Source organism: Halichoerus grypus, chromosome 2 (genome assembly GCF_964656455.1).
Source record: "Halichoerus grypus chromosome 2, mHalGry1.hap1.1, whole genome shotgun sequence".
Taxonomy (NCBI): domain Eukaryota; kingdom Metazoa; phylum Chordata; class Mammalia; order Carnivora; family Phocidae; genus Halichoerus; species Halichoerus grypus.
In genome coordinates, this window is record NC_135713.1 from 170,433,200 (window position 1) to 170,455,256 (window position 22,057).

Below are 22,057 nucleotides of genomic sequence, written 5' to 3' on the forward strand. Positions count from 1 at the left end.
CTTTTCTTGGGCCATGTGACCCCGGGCAAGTCGCTTCCCCTTTCTGAAGTCAGGCAGGGCACAGGGTGCAATATACACCCTCCACTGTTGTCGGGATAAAATGAGATGGTAATGCATATTATGATATCCTCTCCAGGTAATAAAACCTCTACTGATTGGAAATGCAAGTTTGCTGGTCAAAGCTGGACTGGGGTTTCTTTTTGTGAACAACCATGATGTAGTGCCAAGAGCATTGACTTTGGAAGCCGGAGATCAGAGTTTCTGTCTCTGACCTTGGGCAAGTTAGCAAACCACTTTGCACCTCCATTTCCTTATCTGTACCAGGGAGAAAAGAAGACTTGTTCCTCCAGTCTGTTGTCAGGCCGAGATAAACTAATGAACGTAAAGGTGCCCGGCAGAGAGTAGGAGCTCAATGAGTGTGTGTGGAATCAGAGGAAACAATTTACTAGGCAAATTAATAGTATAAACAGTGGTGTCAGGGGAGATATTTGACAGGCTCAGGAGAACAAACTTCCCCAGTGCATTAGCGGCCTCTGTTTGCTTTACCAACAAGTCCTGTTCCAATGATGGGTGAGTCATCTCTTTGTGAGTGCAGGTCTGAGCTGGAGCTCAGTTTGGCAACATTTCGTTAGCCAGGACTACAAGTTACCAGTGTCCTTGAAAGAATGAAAATCGTAATTTAGTTTGGATTGTGGCCAAAAGAAGACTTTTCACAACTCCTGATCTCCCCGTGTGGCTGATAGACTAAGAGGATGCACAGCCGTCCCTGCTCCTGGTTGCAGGCCTCGGGACCCAGGATGACTTTGGGGGCCCACACCAATTTATAGTGAAAGAAACTTCCAGCTAAGGTTTGAAAGGTGGTGAAGGATACTCTCTCTGGAAGGGTTGGTTCTTACCGGCATCTCTGAGTGTTGGCGGAATGGGGCCATAGAAAAGAAGAGTAGCAGCTTTGGGGCTGGACAGACCTTTGTTTGAATCCTGGCTCTGCTGCCCTCCAGCAGTGACTTTGTGCCTTCCCGAACCTCAGTTTTCTCATCTGTAGAATAGGTTCCATAACACCCATTTGAATCTGGTGAAATTGACACGAATATTTACATGACAGGTGCCCAATCCAAATCCTGGGCTGTCACATGCCCGGTCCCCTCCCTGTGTGAGGGGTAGCTCCTTTCAGGCCCCCGTCACCCTGATGAAGGACATTGACCCTTGCAGCCCTATTTACCAAAAACAGAGGAAATTTATTGTCATCTTTGTGGCCCACTGCTTGGCATACAGTAGGCACTCGATGTGCGTTGGTTGGTTGAATCTCTGAGTGGCTGAGCCAAGCAAACCACTTAGGAGAATCAAAGCAATGGATGTATAAACCAAACAGTCTGGTTACTCCTCCAGCCCTTCTCAACATCTGATTGATGGTTCACGACGGGCCACAGTAGCCCCCAAACAGCCACTATCAGAATCAGCCTGATGTTGGTCAATTTGGTTATCTGCAGACCTGAGCAGAGTTTACATTTGATTCCCTAAACTAATTTCCCCGAAGTAAAATCACTGGTAAGAGTTCTTTTCACGTTCCTTGTATAAATGTCTATTTAATCACCATCCTGTCTCCAGCACTTCAATAACTTGTACATTTCCCCCTTAATCACTGTTTCAGCTCTGCAAAGAAAAGAGATGGTTGGCTGAAAAGCCTGGGCCATCTGCAGTGGTTAAGCCATATTTTCCCCTGACTGCTCACTTGGACGGAGAACTTCTCAGCTAAGTCCCTTTGGTCATTTGGCACATGCCCTCATTTCACAGAGGAAGATCCCGAGGCCAAAGTCACATGGCTGGTCAGGGCAGTGCTGAGGCTGGCTTGGTCTTCCCGGTGCACCCCCACCTCCCACCCACGCTGCTCCTTCTCCATCCAACGATGCAGCTGTGCATCCAGCTGCATGCACCTTTGCGGTTGTAAGGACTTAGGTTCAAATTCCATCTTTGTCACCTGCTGGTTCTGTGACTCCGGGCAGACTACAGTCTTGCCCTGAGTTACAGTTGCCCATCTGTAAAATGTGAATGATCACACAACCTTTCAGGGTTATTTCGAGAACGGAGATGGCATGCAGTGTGCCCAGCCCGGGCCTGGCCTATCACAGCTGCCCAATGCTATTTGCCTTTGTCCTTCACTCGGATTGCTCACTGCAAGTAATAATAAAGGAAATAGCTCACATTTATTGAGTCCTTTACTTGGTGCCAGAAACTGTTCTAAGCACTTTACATGTATTAGCTCGTTTACTCCTCTTTCTCTAAAGGCAGAAGTATCTTTCTTGCCTCCCTCAAGCCATCCATCCTCACAACTACTGGACTGCCTGGCCTAGCACCATCTCAACCGAATTTGCTGATTTTAAACAATATGTTGCTAAAATGATTTCTTGTTCTGTTGCTGGCTCGGAGCAGCCAGCCTGCTCGCTGTGACAAAGTGTGATGAAACCAAATGCTCTTTCCTTGGTTTTTGGTACCTATGACTAGTCCAAAATCTGGACTCAAGGTTGACCCTGGCAAAAGGGGTAAGAAAGGGGGAAGAGTGCAGGGAGGAGTGGCCCTGATGGAGTGAGGAGTGGGGGTGGGACATGGATGACACAGAGGGGACCCTCCATGGTCTAACAGCCCAAAGTGAAAGAAGTCAGAGATTTGCTACAAAGTTTAAAAACGTAGTTTGGCTACCAGGCATCCATCACAGCATTGCGTTATCAAACCTCTGCTCTCTTCTTCCACAGCGCCTCCGGCCCCTCCCTCCAGATACCCCGAACCACTCTCAGGGCCTAGAAGCCTGTGTTCAATCTCATCGTTTCACATCTCTATACTCACGTTTGTACATGCTGTCCCCTTCTCCCTCCTTCTCTACCTTGGAACTCCTACTTATCCTTCAAGACTCAGTTTACATGTCACCTCCTCCAGGAAGCCACCGGAGGTCCCCAGTCTCACCTGGGTAGTCCTCTAAGCCCACATCTCACCTCTGCACTCTGTACTGGCATCTGTTCACATGTCTCATTCCTCAACGATAATTAATACTAATATTAATAATTAATTATTTAGTTTTATCCCCAGCAGCTAGTACAGACCTTGACATAGAGTTGACACTCAATAAACACTGGTTGATTGAATGAATGAACCAGGAAATGAGCCTATCCCCACTCAGGTAAGTGGTCATGATAAGATAGGATAGTTATATTGAGAATAATTAATATTTGCTACCCCCCCCCCCAGATACGAGGACTGTGCCAATCTCTTTATCCAAATTATACAATCGCTCTCCTATATTGAGCACCTGCTGATGTGCAGGCGCGGGCAAGCCTCTGCACACGTCTTCGTCCCAGCAGTGTGAGGCAGGCATTATTCCCAGAGGCGCGAGAGTGGGGCGCCTGTCCGAGGTGCACAGCTAGAAAGGGGCAGAGCCAAAGGCCTATGGTAGGTCTGCCTGACACCTTCCCCTGAACCGTGCCTCCCCCCAGAGGGGGTCACTGCTCCTTGTTCTTGCAGCAGACCCTGATTGGCCTCTGTCAGCCCCTGTTCCCAACCCCTCGGTCCCTCTCTGGAGGCCCCAGTCCCAGATAGCTTGGCCTCACGGTTCTGTGTCCTGCCCCTTACTGGGAAGTCTGCTTCCCTCCGCCCCCAGGACAACCCCGGAGGGCCAGAGTGTGCGGAGCCCCGAGGTCCACGGCTGGGGCCAGGGAAATAACATGGGCATTCGGAAGCCCATGTTCGGAGCTGCTTTGTCTGGCAGCTAAGTGATTAACCCTTGCACAGCTGTAATAAACAGAGGAGCTGCAAATAAACACACCCTGAATGGATCTGGAGAATAAAACCCAACAGACACACACACACACCTCTTCACAATACTCCTCTCTCCCCTGCCATGTTTATTTCCAGCCGCGAGACTAGCTGGGTGGAAGGAGACTTTGGGGGACAGCTGGCCCATCCCCCCAAAGGCTTCCCCTGAGACCCCGTTCTTCACCTGTTGCACTGGTCTCTTAGGGCTTGAGAAGCATAGGTATCTGGGAAGGCACCCTGCTCCCCACTCCCTGCCTCTAATCCAAAAAGGAATAAATGCCCAGAAACTGCCTGGGCATTTCCTTATTAGAAATGCATTCCACTGGTGTTCCCTGGGGAAATTAAGCCAAGCATCTCAGTGCGAGTTTTCCAGGACAACAAGAAGTCTTGGGGGTACCTGGTGAAAGGATTCATTCCCCAGGCCTTTCCTCAACACTTATGTGTCAGCCTCTGTGCCGGGTGCTGGAGAGGTCGGGGAAATCAGACGTGACTCTGGAGGGAGGGACAGACACAGACCAGTAGGTGTGAGGACTGACACCTAAATGGGGTGGTAGAGGGGTAGAAAGGAGGAAGGCATCAGTTGCTTGGTGATGAGAGGAGGAGAGTGGGGCAGTCAGGACAGGCTCCAAAGCAGAAGAACCCCCAGGGCTGGATGCTGAAAGATGAGTAGTATCTTGAGGCAGACAGAGCAGTGTGTGTGTGTTGGGGGGGGTGGCCTGGGGTGGGAGGGCACCGGGAGCACTGACAGCCTCAGAGGAAGCAGACAGCAAGGCAGAGAGCCTTGGGGAGCAGTCGTCCAGCTGTTGCAAGCTGTTTGCAGAGCTTAAGTATGTGGTACCAGAGAGGGTGGGGCAAAAGGCAAGGCAGGGTGCAGGTGCAGAGCCTGAGGACAGCCTGGGGTTTTAAGGGGTGGGATGATACGCTTTGAGCAGAACTTTGGAAAGACTACTCTGGCTGTAGTGCAGGGGATGGATGTCGAGGGGAAGGAGCGCTGAGCTGGAGGCCAACGGACCAGTTAGGAGGTGAATGTCATTTAAAGGCCTACACAGTTTTAAGAGTTCTACCCTCTTTATATATATGCATATGCACATCTGTCTGTCTATCTGTCTATCTATCTATCTATCTACCATCTATCTATCTATCATCTATCTATCTATCCATCCATCTATCTACACACAACAAATATGGTGTATTTGTTACCTCCACTAGATGGAGTAGGAAACTAAAGAACAGAGAGGCTAAGCCACTTGTGCAGAAGGCACACAGTAAGTGGTAGTCTCAGGATTTGAACCATCCGTGCAGCGTGAGCCTTCCTGCTCTTACCCAATACCCTAGAGTGCCACTCCACCAAAGACAACAAAGGTGTGAGTCAGGGTGGCGTAGTTAGAGGAATATACTCCTGATGGGCCTGCTCTGTATTTGATGCTCTCCTGAAAGAGCTTCTGGCTTCCACAGAGAAAGGGGTGCAGCCTTTAATTCTGAGATCCTTGGAAAAAACTACAGCAAAAATGTTAAGGGGTTGGAAAGTCCCTGGGCAGGGTCATGATAGAAAGCCACCAGGGGTCACTAGAGTCTCCAGGGACACATACTTGGGGAATGGAGGTATTTGGTTTGCTTGGGGCAGGGGGTGTGCCTGCAAGCTCTTCAGATGAAGGAAGGCAGGGTACAGGCAAGCAAAAGAAGGGTGTGCCCCAGTGGGAAGGGTCCTGGTTGCTTCAACTCATGGCCACCTCTGTTGGGGAGATTGAGGTCAGGTGGCTCCTGGAGGTGCCGTATGCTTGCAGGCAGAGGTGGGTCAGGCCCCCGTATCATGAGGCCAAGGTTATGACTAACTGCACCCCCTGGGGCGGCTCCGCTTGCCACTCTCCCAGCCATGCTCCGAGGAGAGAGGGGAGCTGGTGGGGTGGTAGAGGGCAATGGTCCTACGCAGAGATCTTCTAATAGAAGAGAGGCCCCGGCTCAGAGAGGGAGGCTACATGTGGCTTCTGTGTAACACATCTGATGGTTTGCAAAGCTGGACTTTCAACTTACTGGTGCTGAGCTTTGGACAGCATTGTGGAGCCTCATTTTCCTCATCTGTAAAATGGGAATAAAACTCCTCCCTAACGCAGGGTTGTGGGAACGTCCAAAGTGAATACTGGCTGCTAGTACGCAATTCTGCACACTTGTAGAGCCATCGTTGGATGTGCATGATTCTATTTGGTGGGCCATGTTGCACAACTTGAAGCTGAAGCCAGGGGTTCAGCTAGTTGAATATAACATTGAACTTCAGCCCAACTTTAGGGGCTGCTAGGTAGTGGTCAGCTAAACAATAAACAAGGCATTGCTAGGCTCATTCCTTCATCTTTGTAGAACTCAGCATTGTGTTTGACATCTGAGAGGGGTCATTTAGAAGCACACATTAGCAGCATCGGCTTGCTGAAGCAGACAGGGGCGCCACTAGGTAGGGATTCCTCTGAGGCAGGCTGAAAAGCCCAGAAAACAAGGGATGTTTGGGGAATGGATAAGTCAGGGTTCTACATAAAGCAATGCAAAGAGAGCAAGACTGAAGCCACGGTCACCATACTAGACAAGGATGAGCCCAATTAGCCAATCAGAGGCCTGGCCTGACAGGCATCTGGGCAAACACCTGTTGGAAAGGTAGCATCTCTTTACCACCACAGGAAAAGCTTGGTCAGATACAAGACTGTCAGGAGCGAGGCTAAAGGGTTGCTAAAATCATCATCAGAGCATGACAAATAAACACACAGCCCACCTTCCCCGCACTAGTGGAAAACCCAAACCCACCTCAGGGGTGTATACACACGAATGACTGGACAGGCTGGTGCAACGCTGGGGCTTGGCACCAGAACTCCTCCAAGGCAGACTGCACAAAGCAGATACCTTCTGTCTGACAGCTGCATTATCCAGACCCATGGCGTGGGGGAACCAGCACAGCAAATGGTTTACAAACACCCCCCAGCCCCCCACCAGGGCACAGCTTCTCCTGGCCCCTGCTGTTCGCATCAGTATCTCTCCGAGGCTGCTTTCCCCACTGCAGGGGGCTGGCTCCTCTAGCCCAGGACCCACACTCACCTCGCGCGGTCAAGGACCCCACGGATGCCCACCACTGCTTAATTCCCCTGGATGCTTAAGACAGAGCTTTTAAAAGGCAGCAGAAGGGGCTGCCGAGTTCCCCACCTAACCAGCTACAGTTTCAGTGTTGGTTCATATTCTGGGTGTTTCCTCCAAAGTCCCCCTAGATTCCAAGTGTTTTGGAACTCAGGCATAAGCTGCTTAGAGCAGTGCGATTCTGCTAATGGTCCCTTTTTGAAGAGCTTCCTGTGGGTTTTCCCAAAGGACAACAAACCCCCAAGTAAGAGGTGCTTCTCTCTTGTCCCATCCCTTCACCACAGACCTGTGGACCAGGGGGTGAGGTCCGGGACAAAGAGGGCTAGCCTTCACAGAGGGGACCATGAAGAGCAGAGCCAAGGGTCTGGGGGCTGACACTGGAAGGGAAGAGGCCGGGACAGGTGAGCAAGGTCACTCCTCCTACAGTTGTGGCCAACTTCCCACGACCTGGAGGACAAGGCTCAGGGGACCTAAGAGTGGGGTCCGCCTTGGCATCCTGGAATGATGTCACCTCACCAGCAAGCGGCCTGGTGTCCTACCCTGGGGGGCGGGGAGGGCCCACTGACTCCGGAGCGTGGGGGGGAGCGCAGGGAGCGGGTTCGCGCAGAGGGCAACTCACGGAGGAGAAGTTGTGCGGGCCGCAGAGCTCGCCGCGGTACTTGCAGGAGAGGAGCATGTCCTCGAGCTGGTGGCCCAGGCGGTCCATGAAGGCGGCGCTGATGCCCTCGAAGTGGCGCGGCGGCAGAAAGAGGCGGAAGTCGGCCAGCTTGCGGAACCACTGGCGACGCGGCTCGTCGCCCCGCAGCAGCTCGCTGACCAGCGGGCGTGCGGTGCGGTTGGGCAGCAGTAGCCCGAGCCAGTGGCCGGCGTAGTAGAGGTCCCCCTTGGAGAGGCGCGGGAAGCGCAGAGGGTTGTTGTTGCACACGGTGACAGCGGGGAAGGGCAGCTGGCGACTCCACTCGCGGTGCACGCGCGTGTGCGACGGGAAGCTGAGCCAGTAGAGCAGGCGGTTCGAGGACCAGGACAGCAGCAAGCCGAGGGACGTGCAGAAGGCCAGCACCCACAGCGCCCGCCGCTGGAAGGAGCCCCCCGCCGCCGTGCGCCCGGCGCACATGTGCCGCAGCCCGTGCAGTTTAGCGCGGCTCAGCGACGGCCGCCCCCTGCGGGGGCCCCCTGGCCCCTGCAGCGCCCGCTCGCGCTCGCCGCCCCTGTCGGCCCGGGGCTGCCCGGCCGCCGCCACCGCCGCGGGCGCCGGCTCCTCGCGGGCCATGCGGAAGCGTCCCGGGCCGGTGAGCGCGGCCGCGGGCAGCCGGGCTCCGCCGCTCCGGCTCATTCATTCAGCCCGCGGCTGGCGGCAGCGGCGGCGGCCCCGGCCGGGCGGAGCCGCCATGGGAGTCCGCAGCAGCAGTGGAAGCAGCAGCAGCGGCCGCCGCGCGCAGCCCGAGCCAGGGAAGCGTGCGCCGGAAAGGAGCTCCGGTGGCGCGGCATGCCCGCCGGGCGCCGCCGCCGCCGCCTCCGCGGGCGCTCGCCCGGGACTGAACGCTGCTTCGGCCCCGCCGCCCCTGGCCCTGGCCTCTCCCGAGCGCCTCGCGGGCTCTCCGGGCCGCTAGTCTTCCTGCAGAGCGCCTGGCCCGGCCGCTACCTCTAGAGGGGCCCCACCGGGCGCCGCCTCTCCCGTTCCCAGGCGCTGCGCCCGCCTCCCTTCGTCTTGGACCTCGGGGGACCCTGCGCCGAGTCCCCCTGCTCCGCCTAACCCCAGCTTTTACGCTGGTCCGAGGAGAGCAGCCACTCGGCCACCATGCCTGATGTGGACATCCCCAAGGGCCCCGCCAGACCAGCCCGTAGCCCAGCGGTGCTGGGACCCGGGAGGGAAGGCGCCAGGGAACGAGCGCCCCCAGAGGCGCACCGCGGCTCGGGCGCCGCGGGTGGGGTGGGTGTGTACCGGGGCGAGGGGTCGCTCAGCCCGCTGCTGCGCTCTTCTCCTTCGCTGCGAGATCCGTTCACTGCTCCTCGGGCTGCGCTCGGCCGAGACCCTCCAAGGCTCCCCTAAGTCCCGCGTCCGAGCCCTGCGTGCGACGCGCCCGCTCTCGCCCGGGGCTGGGGGCTTCTCGGGGCGTCCTGCGGGAGGCTGCTTGCTGCTGGGCCCCTTCCGGGCTGCTGGCCAGAGCAAAGTGTCGCTTCTCCCCTCGACTCTCCGGGGTGTCTCGAGCCTCCAGAAAAGCCCGGCCTCGCTGTCCGCCTGACTGTTCTTCTCCCTGCCCCGGCGGCGCCAGGAGCTGGGGACTGCGGAGCCCCGGCTGCACCTCTCGGCGGGGTGATCCGGGCTCGCTGCTCCGCGAGACTCCAAGCCGGCGGCGGCGGCGGCGCTCCTCTCCCGGTTGCCCGGCCCTCCTCGGGCCCCGGGCGAACTTGGGCAGCGGCCGCGCGACGCTGGCGCGGCTGGGCTTCGAGCACCTGCTCCTCAGCTCGCTGGCCCCAGGGCTCCGGGCGGGCGGGGCGGCGGCGGCGGCGAGAGCGCTGTGCGCTCCTGAAGACGCGGTGCTGACGCGCCCGGCTCCTCCTCGCTGCATTTTAATTCCTGGCCACTGTGGCCGCTGCATACCGAGCGGGAAGCGTCTTGCTGGAGTCGGCCGCCGGGTGGGGGAGGCACTACACAGATGTGCCCGGGTGTGCGGGCTTGTGGGAGAGATGTGGGGTAGAACCGTTGCGGGGCCATGTGTAGTAAGTGTGAGAACACTTCAGACTGGGAGACGGGCTGTACAGAGAGTGAGCCGCTGTGTAGTGTGGGCATGTGAACAAGTGTGTGTGTGGGGGTGTCACGCGCTGAGTGTGGGTAGGTTGTGCGTGTGTATGTGTGAACGGGTATTTCTGTGTATCTCGTGCATGTGAGCTTATTTGCAGATGCTGTACTGTGGCTACCTGAGTGGGTGTGATGTGTGTGGGAAAGGGTGCCTGAGATGGTGTGTGTGTTCTGTGTGCGTGCGTATGTGTGCACTTGGTGGTGGGTCTGAATGGGCGTGTTGGTGTGCAGTTGCATAGCCGGGTTCCTGGATGTGGTGTGTGGTTGGTGTGTTTTGTGTGTGTGTTTGGGTGTGTGGTGTGTAGTATGTGTTGAGGTGCTGGGTGGGGTGACTGGGCCTCTGGCCAGGTGGGCTCTGCCTCTTAGGAGCTTCCCAGGTGTGCGCCCAGCACTGGGCTGGAAGGGTCTGCTGCTGAGCCCTGGAGCGGTCAGCCCGCACAGCTCTCCCAGGAAGGCAGGAGAGGGGGGTGTGACTTCCTAGGACAGGAGGCTCCATCTCTGCCATTCTCACACCTGGGATCCTACAGTGTGAGGGCTGATGATGTCGCCATTCCCTCCTGGGCAGGTTCAGGGGCTCCCACTAACCCGCGGGCACTTTGGGGCGTTTTTCTTTAGCCTTTGTAATATTCCACTTCGGTGCGTTTGGGAGGATGGATGAAGCACATAGTATTCTGCTAGCTCCATTTCACAGGTGAGACTAGGGAGGCCAAGTACAGGGCCAAGGTCATACAGCCTGCAAGTGGCAGATTGCGATTCTGCACCCAGGTCCTCAAAGCCCTGGCTCTTTCTACTGCACCCCATGGCCTTACAGTTTGCACTCTCTGGGCCAGGTGCCTTGAGGGCAGGGCTGGAATCCTGCTCCCGCAGCTGCCTGGCTACATGTGGTGCACAGCGGGTCTCCACCCAGGCCTCAGATTGACCCCTTGAGGCCTCAATGGGAGAGGTGACACTTCATTCAGCCCCATCACTCCATGGGATAAAGGAGTTTTCCAGACATTTTCCAGAGAGTGAATTTTGATGGGGGTTGTGGGGCGGGGTAGAGATGGTGTGAAAGGATCCCAAAGGTGGGGGGGCACTCAGTGAAGTAGGAGGGATTTTGGGGGCTGGGCCTGGAGAGGAATTTCACCTACTTTGTGATGACTATTAGCGGTGCTGCACAGATCTGTTGAGTGAGACTCGAGTATCTGAGTGGTGCTGTCTGGGCTTTCCCTCCTCTCTGACCTGGAGGGCATCCTGTCAGCAGGCAGCTCCCTGCATCTGGTCTCTGGAGAAGAGGACGTCTGAGCCCCACTCCTCTTCATTCACCCCTGCACACACACACTACACACACACACACACACACACACATCTGGACACCTTTCTCATTCACCAGCAGAAAAAGCTAGTGAAGTGGGTTTTTCTATTTTGGATTCGGTTCCTTGGAGCTGTCTGTTGCTGGCTTTGCGGGGAAGGCTCTGAATCTGCCAGTTTTGTGAGGCTTCTACCAGAGGCTCACACACCGGTGCTTCCAGCCTGGTCCTAGTGGTCCTGTGGGTTGCCACAGTGACGCACATCCCCAGCTAACGTGGGGAGACCTTGTGAGCTCAGTGCAATTGTTAAAGAAGCGGCCAGGACAAGCACATAACATCTTCCAGAGTCCTAACTCTGGGCTGGCACGGAGCTCTGTCTAAACCTTTAGGACGTTCTATGTTTCTGCTGTGTTCAGCTGCTGGGGGCCGTTTCTTTCCTGGCAGTTTCCCTCTTTAAATGTACACCTGCTGCTGTTGGTTGCCTGTCTTCTGTGCCTTGGGTTTTCCTGTTAATTCTCCAGATGGGTTGTTTTTCCAGAGAGAGGAGGGGTATCCTGCAGAGGCTCCCAGGGTCTTGGCACAGAAATCCCGAGGTAGACACAGGGGGATGGCTAGTGACCCTATGCAAGGATCGATGGTTCTCTCTGTGGCGCACATATGTAGTGAGTTCCCCACGGACCAATACTTTCTCTACCCTCCCGGACCAATACTTTCACCACCCCAACAAAGTCTACTCTTTCTTCAAGCCCTAGCTTAAGCATCACCTCCCAGGAAACTGGACCCCTCATGGCCCTTGCAGTAGTAGCTTGTTACTGTGTGTGTCCAGGCTTTCCTTCTGGACATGAACCCTTTGAGGACAGGGACTACACCTCATTCATGTTTGTGTCCCTACTTCTTAGCACAGTGTCTGGCACATTGACGAAACACACTGAGACAGGGGGAAGGGAAAAGAACTAGGATTTCTTGAAAATTTCTGTATGCCAGGCATTGAACTGGGCATGCAAACATATTTAGTCCCTCACTCCAACCCTGCAAGGGAGGAATTTTTGGTCCTCTTTTTACATTTGTGAACCAAGGGCTCAGAGAGCAGGAATTGAACTCAGCTCTAACTCATTCCAAAGTCCAAGATTCTCCCTTTCCACCATGCTTCTCGCAAAAGTATAATGATAAATAATAATAAACACACAATAAAATAAATACAGAACTTCCTAAGTGCTAGGGCCTGTTTGAAGTTACTTACACTAAAAACAAGTGTTCTAAGTGTTCACTGCTCAAAATAATTGCATGAGGTAAATACTTTTATTTTTGGTACTTCAAAGAAGAGGAATCCTAACCACAGAGAGGTTGAGCTACTCACCCTAAGCCACACAGCCCCTGAATCCAGGCAGTCTGACTCCAGCCCCCCGTGCTCTCAAACCCTACCCCTTACCATGTGAATTTGCTTTCCTGTCCTGGAAGCCTCACTTGGCCAGAAAAACAGATTTGCGAGGCAATGCATGAGCTGACCCACATAACCTCCCCACCAAGAAATTAGAATTTAGCGTTGTGATTTCCCAATTTCAAGAAAATCGCTCTTTTCTTGTTTATCTCTAAAACATCTGTTGCTCCACACCTGGCATCTTGGCCTTTCCTTCTGTGTGATGTTTGCATGTGGTGACAGCAAGGCCCACTTTCCGGCCGGCCAGCCCACCTTCTGGTATGTGACTACCCCCACTAATTATAAACTCTTTCTCACATCAAACAAGTTTGTTGCGAGGGGGAGGTCAATTTAAGCAGATGTGATTTTTCTGTTTTTATAATCCAATTTTTGGAGCTGACACTTGCTGGCTTGATCAGGCTTCTTGGGGACCCCCAAATGTTCCTTTTTACCCTTAATCCCTGCTACTCAGGGGCCCGGCATTGGAAAGTGTCTGAGAGGCCACCCAGCCCTGCTCCCTACCTGCTACAGGAATCCCTCCTACACATGCCTTCAGGAACAGTCCACCGGTAACCAGTTCTATTCTGGGACATCTGGCAGTGTTTGAAGCTTCTTCCTTTCATCGGCTTGGAATCTGTCGTTTTGTTCATTTCTCCCATTACCCCTATTTATCTCTGGAGACCCACACAACTAAGTTTGATCTTTCTTGCACATGTGAACCCTTCAAAATACTTTACAGAAGCAGAGTACATCAATGCTGAAAGGGGTTCCAGCACTCGGCCTTCCTAGCAAATTCTTCAAGGTAAGTCTTTTCTTCTCAGGCGAAATGTCACCAGTTCCTACAATGGTTTCTCCCATACTTGCTGCCCTTGAAGTGGGATCTTGGAGGTCAACATCCTTAAAATGTGACCACTGAGCCCTGCAGAGCCCTTTACTCTGGACTTGGTCCTTCCAGGCCCTAATCTTCCTTCTGATGGCTGTGGGTTCTTATTTGCCCTCTTACCACTGAGAGGTACTGGACATGGTGGGTGGGGAGAGGGGACTGTAACAATAGGTTCTTGGTGGCCTTGCTTAGAATGCCAAGTGTGCTTTCTTTTAGGACTCCGCTGCTCATGGTAATGAGTCAATACGACCTTTAGTACTAGAGTTCACAGATCTTATGGGGCAGGTGGGCTTTTGTAGGTCTGCCTGTGCACCCAAATCTGTTTTTCTCTTTCTTTTTCCATCTCTGTACTGACCTTGGCTCTCTGTCACTCTGCCTCCCTCTCCTTACCCCTTCTTTTTTTCTCCTTTCTTTTTCTTTCCCCTTTCTATTCTCTGGACCTATGCCTGAAACCTACTGGTCCTATCTGATACCTCCTTAGTTTGTGCTACTGGTGGCCTCTATGGTGGCCGTCATAGACGTGGCTGCAGTGTCACAGGACCTGAGCAAATGTCCAGTGGTCATGATAGGGATTCCTGCACTGGTGAAAAGAGCAAGGAGGACTTCTTCACCAGGGTCTTAGCCCATTGCCCAATCACTTTTCCCTCCCACCCCTCCCACCCTCCACCATGAGGCTGTCATTGGAGTGGCTGGTCCATATTACCTTTCCCATGCTTCAGCATGTCCACTGCTTTTCCCACTCAGTGCACAGCCTTCTTGTATTACACTTGACTTCTAGTTCTTTTTCTGGGCTTTTTCTTAGACTCACCAGATTATCTATATCTATCTATCTATCTATCTATCTATCTATCTATCATCTATCTATCATTTCTATCTATCTGTCTTGCCCTTTTGGCCGTCCTCATTTCACTAGAATTCAAACTCTCAGCTGCCCATCCTTCACCAGCACTAAATTTCAGGGGGCAAGAGGGCCCACAACCACCAGAGAAAGATCAGGGGCTGGAAGGACAGGTCCAGAGTAGAGGGCCGATAGGCTCATGCTCTGCAGGGCTGGAGGGAGCTCTGCTGAAGCCCATTGCTCCACACTGAATTGTAAATCCTGAGAGCTGGGAGCTGGATATTGAATCTAATTTAACCCCTTCACTCTCAGGGGAGGAAGCTGAGGTCCAGAGAAGGGAAAGGCTTGCTATAAATCATACAGATTGGTACTGAAAAATGCAGAACCAGAATCCAAATTCCAACTTCCAGTTCACTCTTTGCTCACCCTAGGAAATAACTTTTTAAAAATCCATTTTGAAATCAGTAATGTACTCACATGGTTCTAAAAGGACAAAAGAATAGAGTCTAGATGGACTCTGAAAAACAAACTGAGGGTTCTAGAGGGGAGGGGGATGGGAGGATGGGTTGGCCTGGTGATAGGTATTAAAGAGGGCACATTCTGCATGGAGCACTGGGTGTTATGCACAAACAATGAATCATGGAACACTACATCTAAAACTAATGATGTAATGTATGGTGATTAACATAACAATAAAAAAATTAAAAAAAAAGAATAGAGTCTAGTATAAAGTCCCTCTACCACTTCCCCTCCCTCAGCCACTTATTTTTCCTCCCTGGAGGCAACTAAGGCCATCCATTTGTTGTATAATCTATTAGAGGTACTTTGTGAATATACATATGTGCGTTTAGCCTCCATATGTCCCCTTTTCTTACACAAATGGTTGCATTCTGTGAATACCATTTACTAGAGTAATTGTAGTCCATGTTCTTCATACTTTCCCCCCTGTATTTTCAGTTATTTTATGGTTGCCTTCCTCTGACACCTCATTCCAACTTCTGTTATTTTCTTCAACTTCTCATTTCACATCGTCCTGCTCTCCCATCCAACAAGGACAGAGGGTCTTATTGACAGGATGGTACACAGAGCTTGCCATTTTATTATCAGATTTTTCATTAACTCTTTGCTAGATACACTGGTGGATGGAAGCTCTTGTGGAGATCATCTCAAACAGCAGGTAATGCAAAGATATTTGCATTTGCCTCTGAAGAGTATTACGAGGTGTATATTTTACTTAGATTAATTATAACACACACACACACATTGAGTGCCCTGAGCATATAGCTCTGGTTGGTTTTGGGAGGTGACCCAAACGTGCACTGGGTGGCAGAGAAAACCAGTTTGGGATTCAGAATTTTCTGTGACGAATATATAGAGTGGGTAAAACAAACCCACAGAGAGAACCACAGGGTGTCAGTGCCTCATGATCTTAATGACCATGTAGCTAAACTTAGGAGAAGAAATTGATGTACAGAGTTCAACAGCTTGCCCCTGTTCACTGGGAAGTTGATCTGATGATGGAGATGATGATGGTGATGATGATGATGGTGGTGATGATGATGATGGCGGTGATGATGGTGGTGGTGTTGGTGATGATGGTGATGGTGGTGATGGTGATGATGATGGAGATGATGATGGTGATGATGATGATGGTGGTGATGATGATGATGGTGGCGATGATGATGGTGGTGTTGGTGATGATGATAATGGTGGTGATGGTGATGATGATGGTGATGATGATGATGGTGATAATGTGGTGGTGTTGGTGATGATGACAGTAGTGATGATGCTGGTGATGATGATGGTGGTGATGATGATGATGGTGATGATGTGGTGGTGGTGTTGGTGATGATGACACTAGTGATGATGATGGTGGTGGTGATGATGGCGATGTCAACGGTGATGATGGTGGTGATGGTGATATTTGATAGCTGACATTGGTTGAGCACTATGTGTGAGGCACAGTGCTCAATGAACATGTGCTAACTCACATAAACATTCTTTGGCAACCATGTGGATCTATGTGATTATCTAAACAGAAGACAGGAAGAGAACGGCAGGACAGGGAAGGTAGGATAAAGGAAGGGAAGGGGAGGGGAGGAGAGGGGAAGCAACCCTATAAGATATGTGCCACCAGTACAGCTCTTCTACATAGAGGAAACGAAGGCAAAGATTGAATAAGTAACTTGTCCAGACAGTGGTTAGACTGAAACCTAGGAATTTGGGCTCTAGAGTACAAGGTCTTAATTAAGTTGGTTGTAATTAGCTGAAAGTGATAACTGTACAGCTATTTATTAGGCACCCAGAGCATGTCAGGCGCTGTCTTTGGCACTGGGAACATGATGTCTATTCACATTGGTCTCTACCTCGGCTTACAGTCTAGTGAATGACATGGGTAAAGAATAGATAATTTTAAAGGCATGATAAATGTTATGCCAGAGATGAGCACAGTGTACTGAGAGGGTCCAGAGGAGGATTTCCCCTAAATTAGTCTGGGGTTCTCACCATACACCTTCCCAGTTTTCCACTTTATTTCTCCATTTTTTTTCACATTCTCACCCCACCTCACGGAGAACATTGTGACTCTACCTCCAGGGATGAATCTTGGCGACAGGATCTGAGACCAGAGGCCATGCTAGGACAGCCCCATGTTGAGGATGCTCTGATCCATGACACTCACGATGTCCACATCCACATCCTCCTCCTGACGTGGGTTTTTGTGTTCCCAGTGGCGTCTTGTTGACTTGTGACATTTACTTTCTAAGCTTAGGCCACCAAAATAATCAGTCTCCTTCCCATAGCTTCATTTACCTATCATTGGCTTATTCTGGGTTTAGGCTTGAATAACTGGGCCTTGGTTGTAACACTGGCCATAAAGTTAGCAGAGCAATGGAGCTTTGCACACTTTTCTACCCAATTTCCCCTCCCATACACATAACAAAACTCTCATTAAAATTGTTAAACATAATAACCTTCTCCAGTAGTTACCATCCACTCATATTATGAAAGGCATGCAGTTAAAATAGGATTTAATGAAACATAAAACCCCAGGTACAATTAGGCATATTACTCACAATTCCTTGACTATCTCCTTAACTGTTTTTGGCCATGACTTAATCCTACCCTGGCTCTCACCTCTCCTTCAGGGAGCACTAAGTAACTAGCTCTGAATCTGTCTTGCAGGAAGACCCTCTGCAGTGACTCAGATTTTTTTTTTTTAATTTTATTATGTTATGTTAGTCACTATACAATACATCATTAGTTTTTGATGTAGTGATCCACATCCATTGTTTTCGTATAACACCCAGTGCTCCATGCAGTACGTGTTCTCCTTAATACCCATCACCGGGCTAACCAATCCCCCCTCACCCCCTCCTCTAAAACCCTGTTTGTTTCTCAGGTCCATAGTCTCTCATGGTTCATCTCTCCCTCCAATTCCCCCCGCCCATTTTTCCCTTCCTTCTCTTAATGTCCTCCATGTTATTCCTTATGTTCCACAAATAAGTGAAACCATATGATAATTGACTTTCTCTGCTTGACTTATTTCGCTTAGCATAATCTCCTCCAGTCCCATCCATGTTGATGTAAAAGTTGGGTATTCATCTTTTCTGATGGCTGAGTAATATTCCATTGTATATATGGACCACATCTTCTTTATCCATTCATCTGTTGAAGGGTATCTTGGCTCTTTCCACAGTTTGGCTATTGTGGACATTGCTGCTATGAACATTGGGGTGCATATGGCCCTTCTTTTGCAGTGACTCAGATTTAAGGCCAGGTTGATTTGTCAAAAGCCTCCGTCCAGGCTGCTTTTCCTCCTAGCCACAGCTTTCCCCTGTCTCAGCCACTAGCGGTGTGTTTACTCACTTTCCCTTATAAATGATCTGGCCAAACCACTACCTCGGGTTTCTCTACTCCTAGTTCATCTCTCCTGTCTACCCACCAGAGGAGCAGAAAGGACATTCTTTGGCAGCCATGTGGATCTATGTGATTATCTAAACAGAAGACAGGAAGAGAACGGCAGGACAGGGAAGGTAGGATAAAGGAAGGGAAGGGGAGGGGAGGAGAGGGGAAGATGGGGGAGGAGAGGATAGGAAAATAGCACAGAGTACCTACCACATACTATTATGTGCACCATATAATGATTCTTCATGACAACTCTCCCAGGTGGGTAATATTATTCCCACTTTATGGATGGGGACATAGAAACATTTTCTTTCCAATCCCGTTCTCTCTGTTGCTGGTTTAAGCACAGCTTAAGCCACAGTAACAGCCATAATCACATAATGCAACCATTCACTGAGCTAGATATCAGGTACTGGATGAAGCCTCATTTTCCAGATGAAGAAAATGAAGCTCAGAGAGGTAAAATCACTTGCCTAGGGTCACAGAGTGCAGAGCCAGGATTCCAACCTAGGTCTGACTCTAATGTGTTGGTAATTATTAGAAAAGCAGGAAACTGGGAATTTAGAAGGAGAAAAAACAAAGTGGGTGGCAGCACAATTCAGAATTTTGCAAAAATCTTTGGGGAGATGAAGGAAGTGAAAACAGAAGCTAGGTTCTCATTATCTGCTGTGCATCTGGAGCTATGCTCTTCCTAGCTTCTGTGATGGGCAGAGCTAAAACTATACAAGCCTAGTGATTGGAAGCACCCATGGGTATAAGTGTCAGGCTAAGCTAAGTAAGTTAGAGAAGGCCACACAAAATATTTCCTCTCTCAACATCCAAATGACCTTGCATGCTGAGAGCCACCACATGGCCACAAAGTAGGAACTCACCTTTACAAACCATGGGTTTTCAGTCTATCTGCCTGTTTCTTTCCCTCTCTCCTCTCTCCCTCCTTCCCTTCCTTCCTTCCTTGCTTCCTTCCTTCCTTCCTCCCTTCCTTTCTTCCTTCCTTCCTTCCAGACCTCAGCCTTGGTTTCTCCTTTCGAATCAATATTTCCTTAGACCAACAGTGTTTAAATTTACTCACTTAATATTTCCCAGCAGCCTACAGCACTAACACACAACATTAGATTCAAAACAGTTTTCTGAAAGTGCTTGGAGTTATAAAGGCAAGTTCATAAGCTTGATGTGTAATAAAAGCCATGAAACAGTTCATACCCTTTCATCTGGCAAGCCCACATCCTAGTGGGTTCCCTAAGGAAATAACCCAAAAGCAAAGAAAAAGTACAAAGTTATTCACAGTGAGGATTTTCATGATAGAGGGAAAAAAACAAACAAAATTAAGAAAAGTTCACATGCCCAACAATAAGGAGAATGGCCAAACAAACTATGGTGATTCAATGTCATTGGAAAATGATGTCATTAAAAAAAAAGACGAGGACAAGGATGCCAATGTGTTGAGTTAGATATGAAATAGTGTTGAATAACAAGATCTGAGCACAAAGGGCACACCCACCTGATCACCTCTTGAGGGAAGCATCTCTTCGCACATGAAAAATAGAACTAGGACAGACAGGGTTTACTAACAGATAGGCTCTTTTGGTAAAGTTACATAGATTTTAGACAAACTAAACCCAAGCAAGCTTGCCAGAACCACGCTTGGAAAGAAGGCACATCGGAAGCAGAAAGTTTTCTGTTTCTATGAAGTGGTATCACTGGGTTTTGGGCACTGGAGCCCTGGACCTCTTGGTCAACTTCACCTCCCCACCCCAGCACTCACCAGTGAAAGTGAGCCACAGAGGTGGCCGTGATGTGGCTGGCTACAATCATCCTGAACCCTGTCCAATCTGGCATTGTCCTCATGGTTTCTGACTCCTGGGTCCCCCTGTCTTTGCATTATCAGGCTCCTCCAGGACCTCCAACTTAGTCTCAGTCCCAGTGATGACTTAGTGATAGATGTTCTGTGACCAAATAGTGACCCCTAATAAAAACTATCTCAGAAGCTAAACTGTCCTCAATAAAGGAGAGGTCTTTGGGTGAGGATTGCCTCTGAGGTGTTGCTTCCCTTGTGTCCTTTCTGCTTGCTGTGTCTCCATCATCTATCTGTTCCCAGTCTCTGCTTAATGACCTTACTCTGACTTGTGATCAAACTCTTGGCTGGACAACTTGGTTTGATGTATTTGACTCTGGCTGGATCTGAACAGTGTGAAGGGCTTGAGTATTTCCTCCAACTACAATCATGCTTTCGTCTTTAACTGTGGTTGGAATTCTGCTTGGTCTTAACACCCATAATACTCTAATTTCTAGGTTAGAGGCAGTGCAGGGAGATAAGGAAGAATACATTTTTAAAAAATTTTTTTATTGTTATGTTAATCCCCATACATTACATCACTAGTTTTAGATGTAGTGTTCCATGATTCATTGTTTGTGCATAACACCCTGTGCTCCATGCAGAACGTGCCCTCCTCAATACCCATCACCAGGCTAACCCATCCTCCCACCCCCCTCCCCTCTAGAACCCTCAGTTTGTTTTTCAGAGTCCATCGTCTCTCATGGTTCGTCTCCCTCTCCGATTCCCCCCCTTCATTCTTCCCCTCCTGCTATCTTCTTCTTTTTTTTTCTTAACACATATTGCATTATTTGTTTCAGAGGTACAGATCTGTGATTCAACAGTCTTGCACAATTCACAGCACTCACCATAGCACATACCCTCCCCAGTGTCTATCACCCAGCCACCCCATCCCTCCCACCCCCCACTCCAGCAAGCCTCAGTTTGTTTCCTGAGATTAAGAATTCCTCATATCAGTGAGGTCATATGATACATGTCTTTCTCTGATTGACTTATTTCGCTCAGCATAACACCCCCCAGTTCCATCCACATCGTTGCAAATGGCAAGATCTCATTCCTTTTGATGGCTGCATAATATAAGGAAGAATACATTTGAGCAGTTTAAGCAGTCACAATGCATGTCACAAAATCCATAATAATAATAATAATAGCCTTAATTAATTGAGGCTAGTAATGTGGTAGGTCTGGGAACTTTGCATACATTATCTCATTTAATCCCCACAGTAATCTGAGTGAAGTACATAGATATTGTTATTTCTATTTATGCCAAGGAGGAATTTGAGGCTGAGAAATAGCAAGTGAATTGCTGAGGTCAAAATCAGGTTTTGCTGAAGTCAAATCCTGTCTTTCCCTGGCATCCCCACCCTCCTGCCATTATACTCTATAGTCTTCTAGGCTCTAAAGATATTACCACGTGGTTGAAGCATGAGTGAGCCCTTGTCCCTTATGGAGCCTGCTTACTCTTACTTCATGTACAATCTTGATAACATACTTGGGTAATGCTTTTCAGGCTCTCAGCAGAATAAAAGTAGTATATGTTATGAAAGGAAACAAGGAAGCTTGAGATTCAAGAGTAGCCTGAATGTATAGCCAAAGCCTGACAACAAAGGAGCAGACAAAAACAAACTATAAAAACAGATAAAAGGACTAAAAAAATGATGCCATTTAATGTTGGGCAAACTCCACACATCTCAAATATTCCTGAGTCTTTTAGCCCAAAATAATAGTTGGAACTTAAAGTGATAGCCTTGCATCACCACGATTACATTTTGTTTTGTATAATTTGTATAAGCATATACGAAAGCCTGGCATATATTTCAGAAGGAGTTTTAGCCAAATTGGTTCCATTAAAAAAAAATTGTGGCTCTTAAAGGAGAAAATAAATCCTTAACTCTTGGAAATGTTGGCTATTCAGAAAAATGACTGATGTCTTTAGGAGAGAGAGTATGGTTAAAGGTCTTATTCTCTCATTGGCCCATTGTTTCAGCTATCACATGGAACAGAAGCTTCCTTGTTGTCATTCGCTTGATGGCCAAACAAGGATTGGCACATGGCTTACCATTCCAAATTGATTACATTGCTGCCAGTTGGGCTATGTTGTGGGTGTTTAGTTGTTCTATAAAAGGGAGTTTTATGGTATTTAAATGTTTCTACTCTTTTCTGTTTCTTCAACTAAAAACA

The 22,057-nt window shown here is 49.9% G+C and overlaps 1 protein-coding gene across 2 annotated transcripts in view; it reads right to left on the bottom strand.

The window, feature by feature from the left end:
* Positions 1-22,057, bottom strand: part of ASIC2 (acid sensing ion channel subunit 2) — a 1,112,496-nt gene that overhangs the window by 304,335 nt on the left and 786,104 nt on the right. Inside the window, exon 1 of one of the 2 annotated variants that reach the window (XM_036122794.2) lies at positions 7,532-9,391. The exons of the other annotated variant lie outside the window; for it this stretch is intronic. Within the exon in view, the coding sequence (XP_035978687.1) occupies positions 7,532-8,245 (714 nt within the window). The 5' untranslated portion in view covers positions 8,246-9,391. Of the gene's footprint in view, positions 1-7,531; positions 9,392-22,057 lie in introns of those variants that run through there. 2 annotated transcript variants of the gene reach the window in all.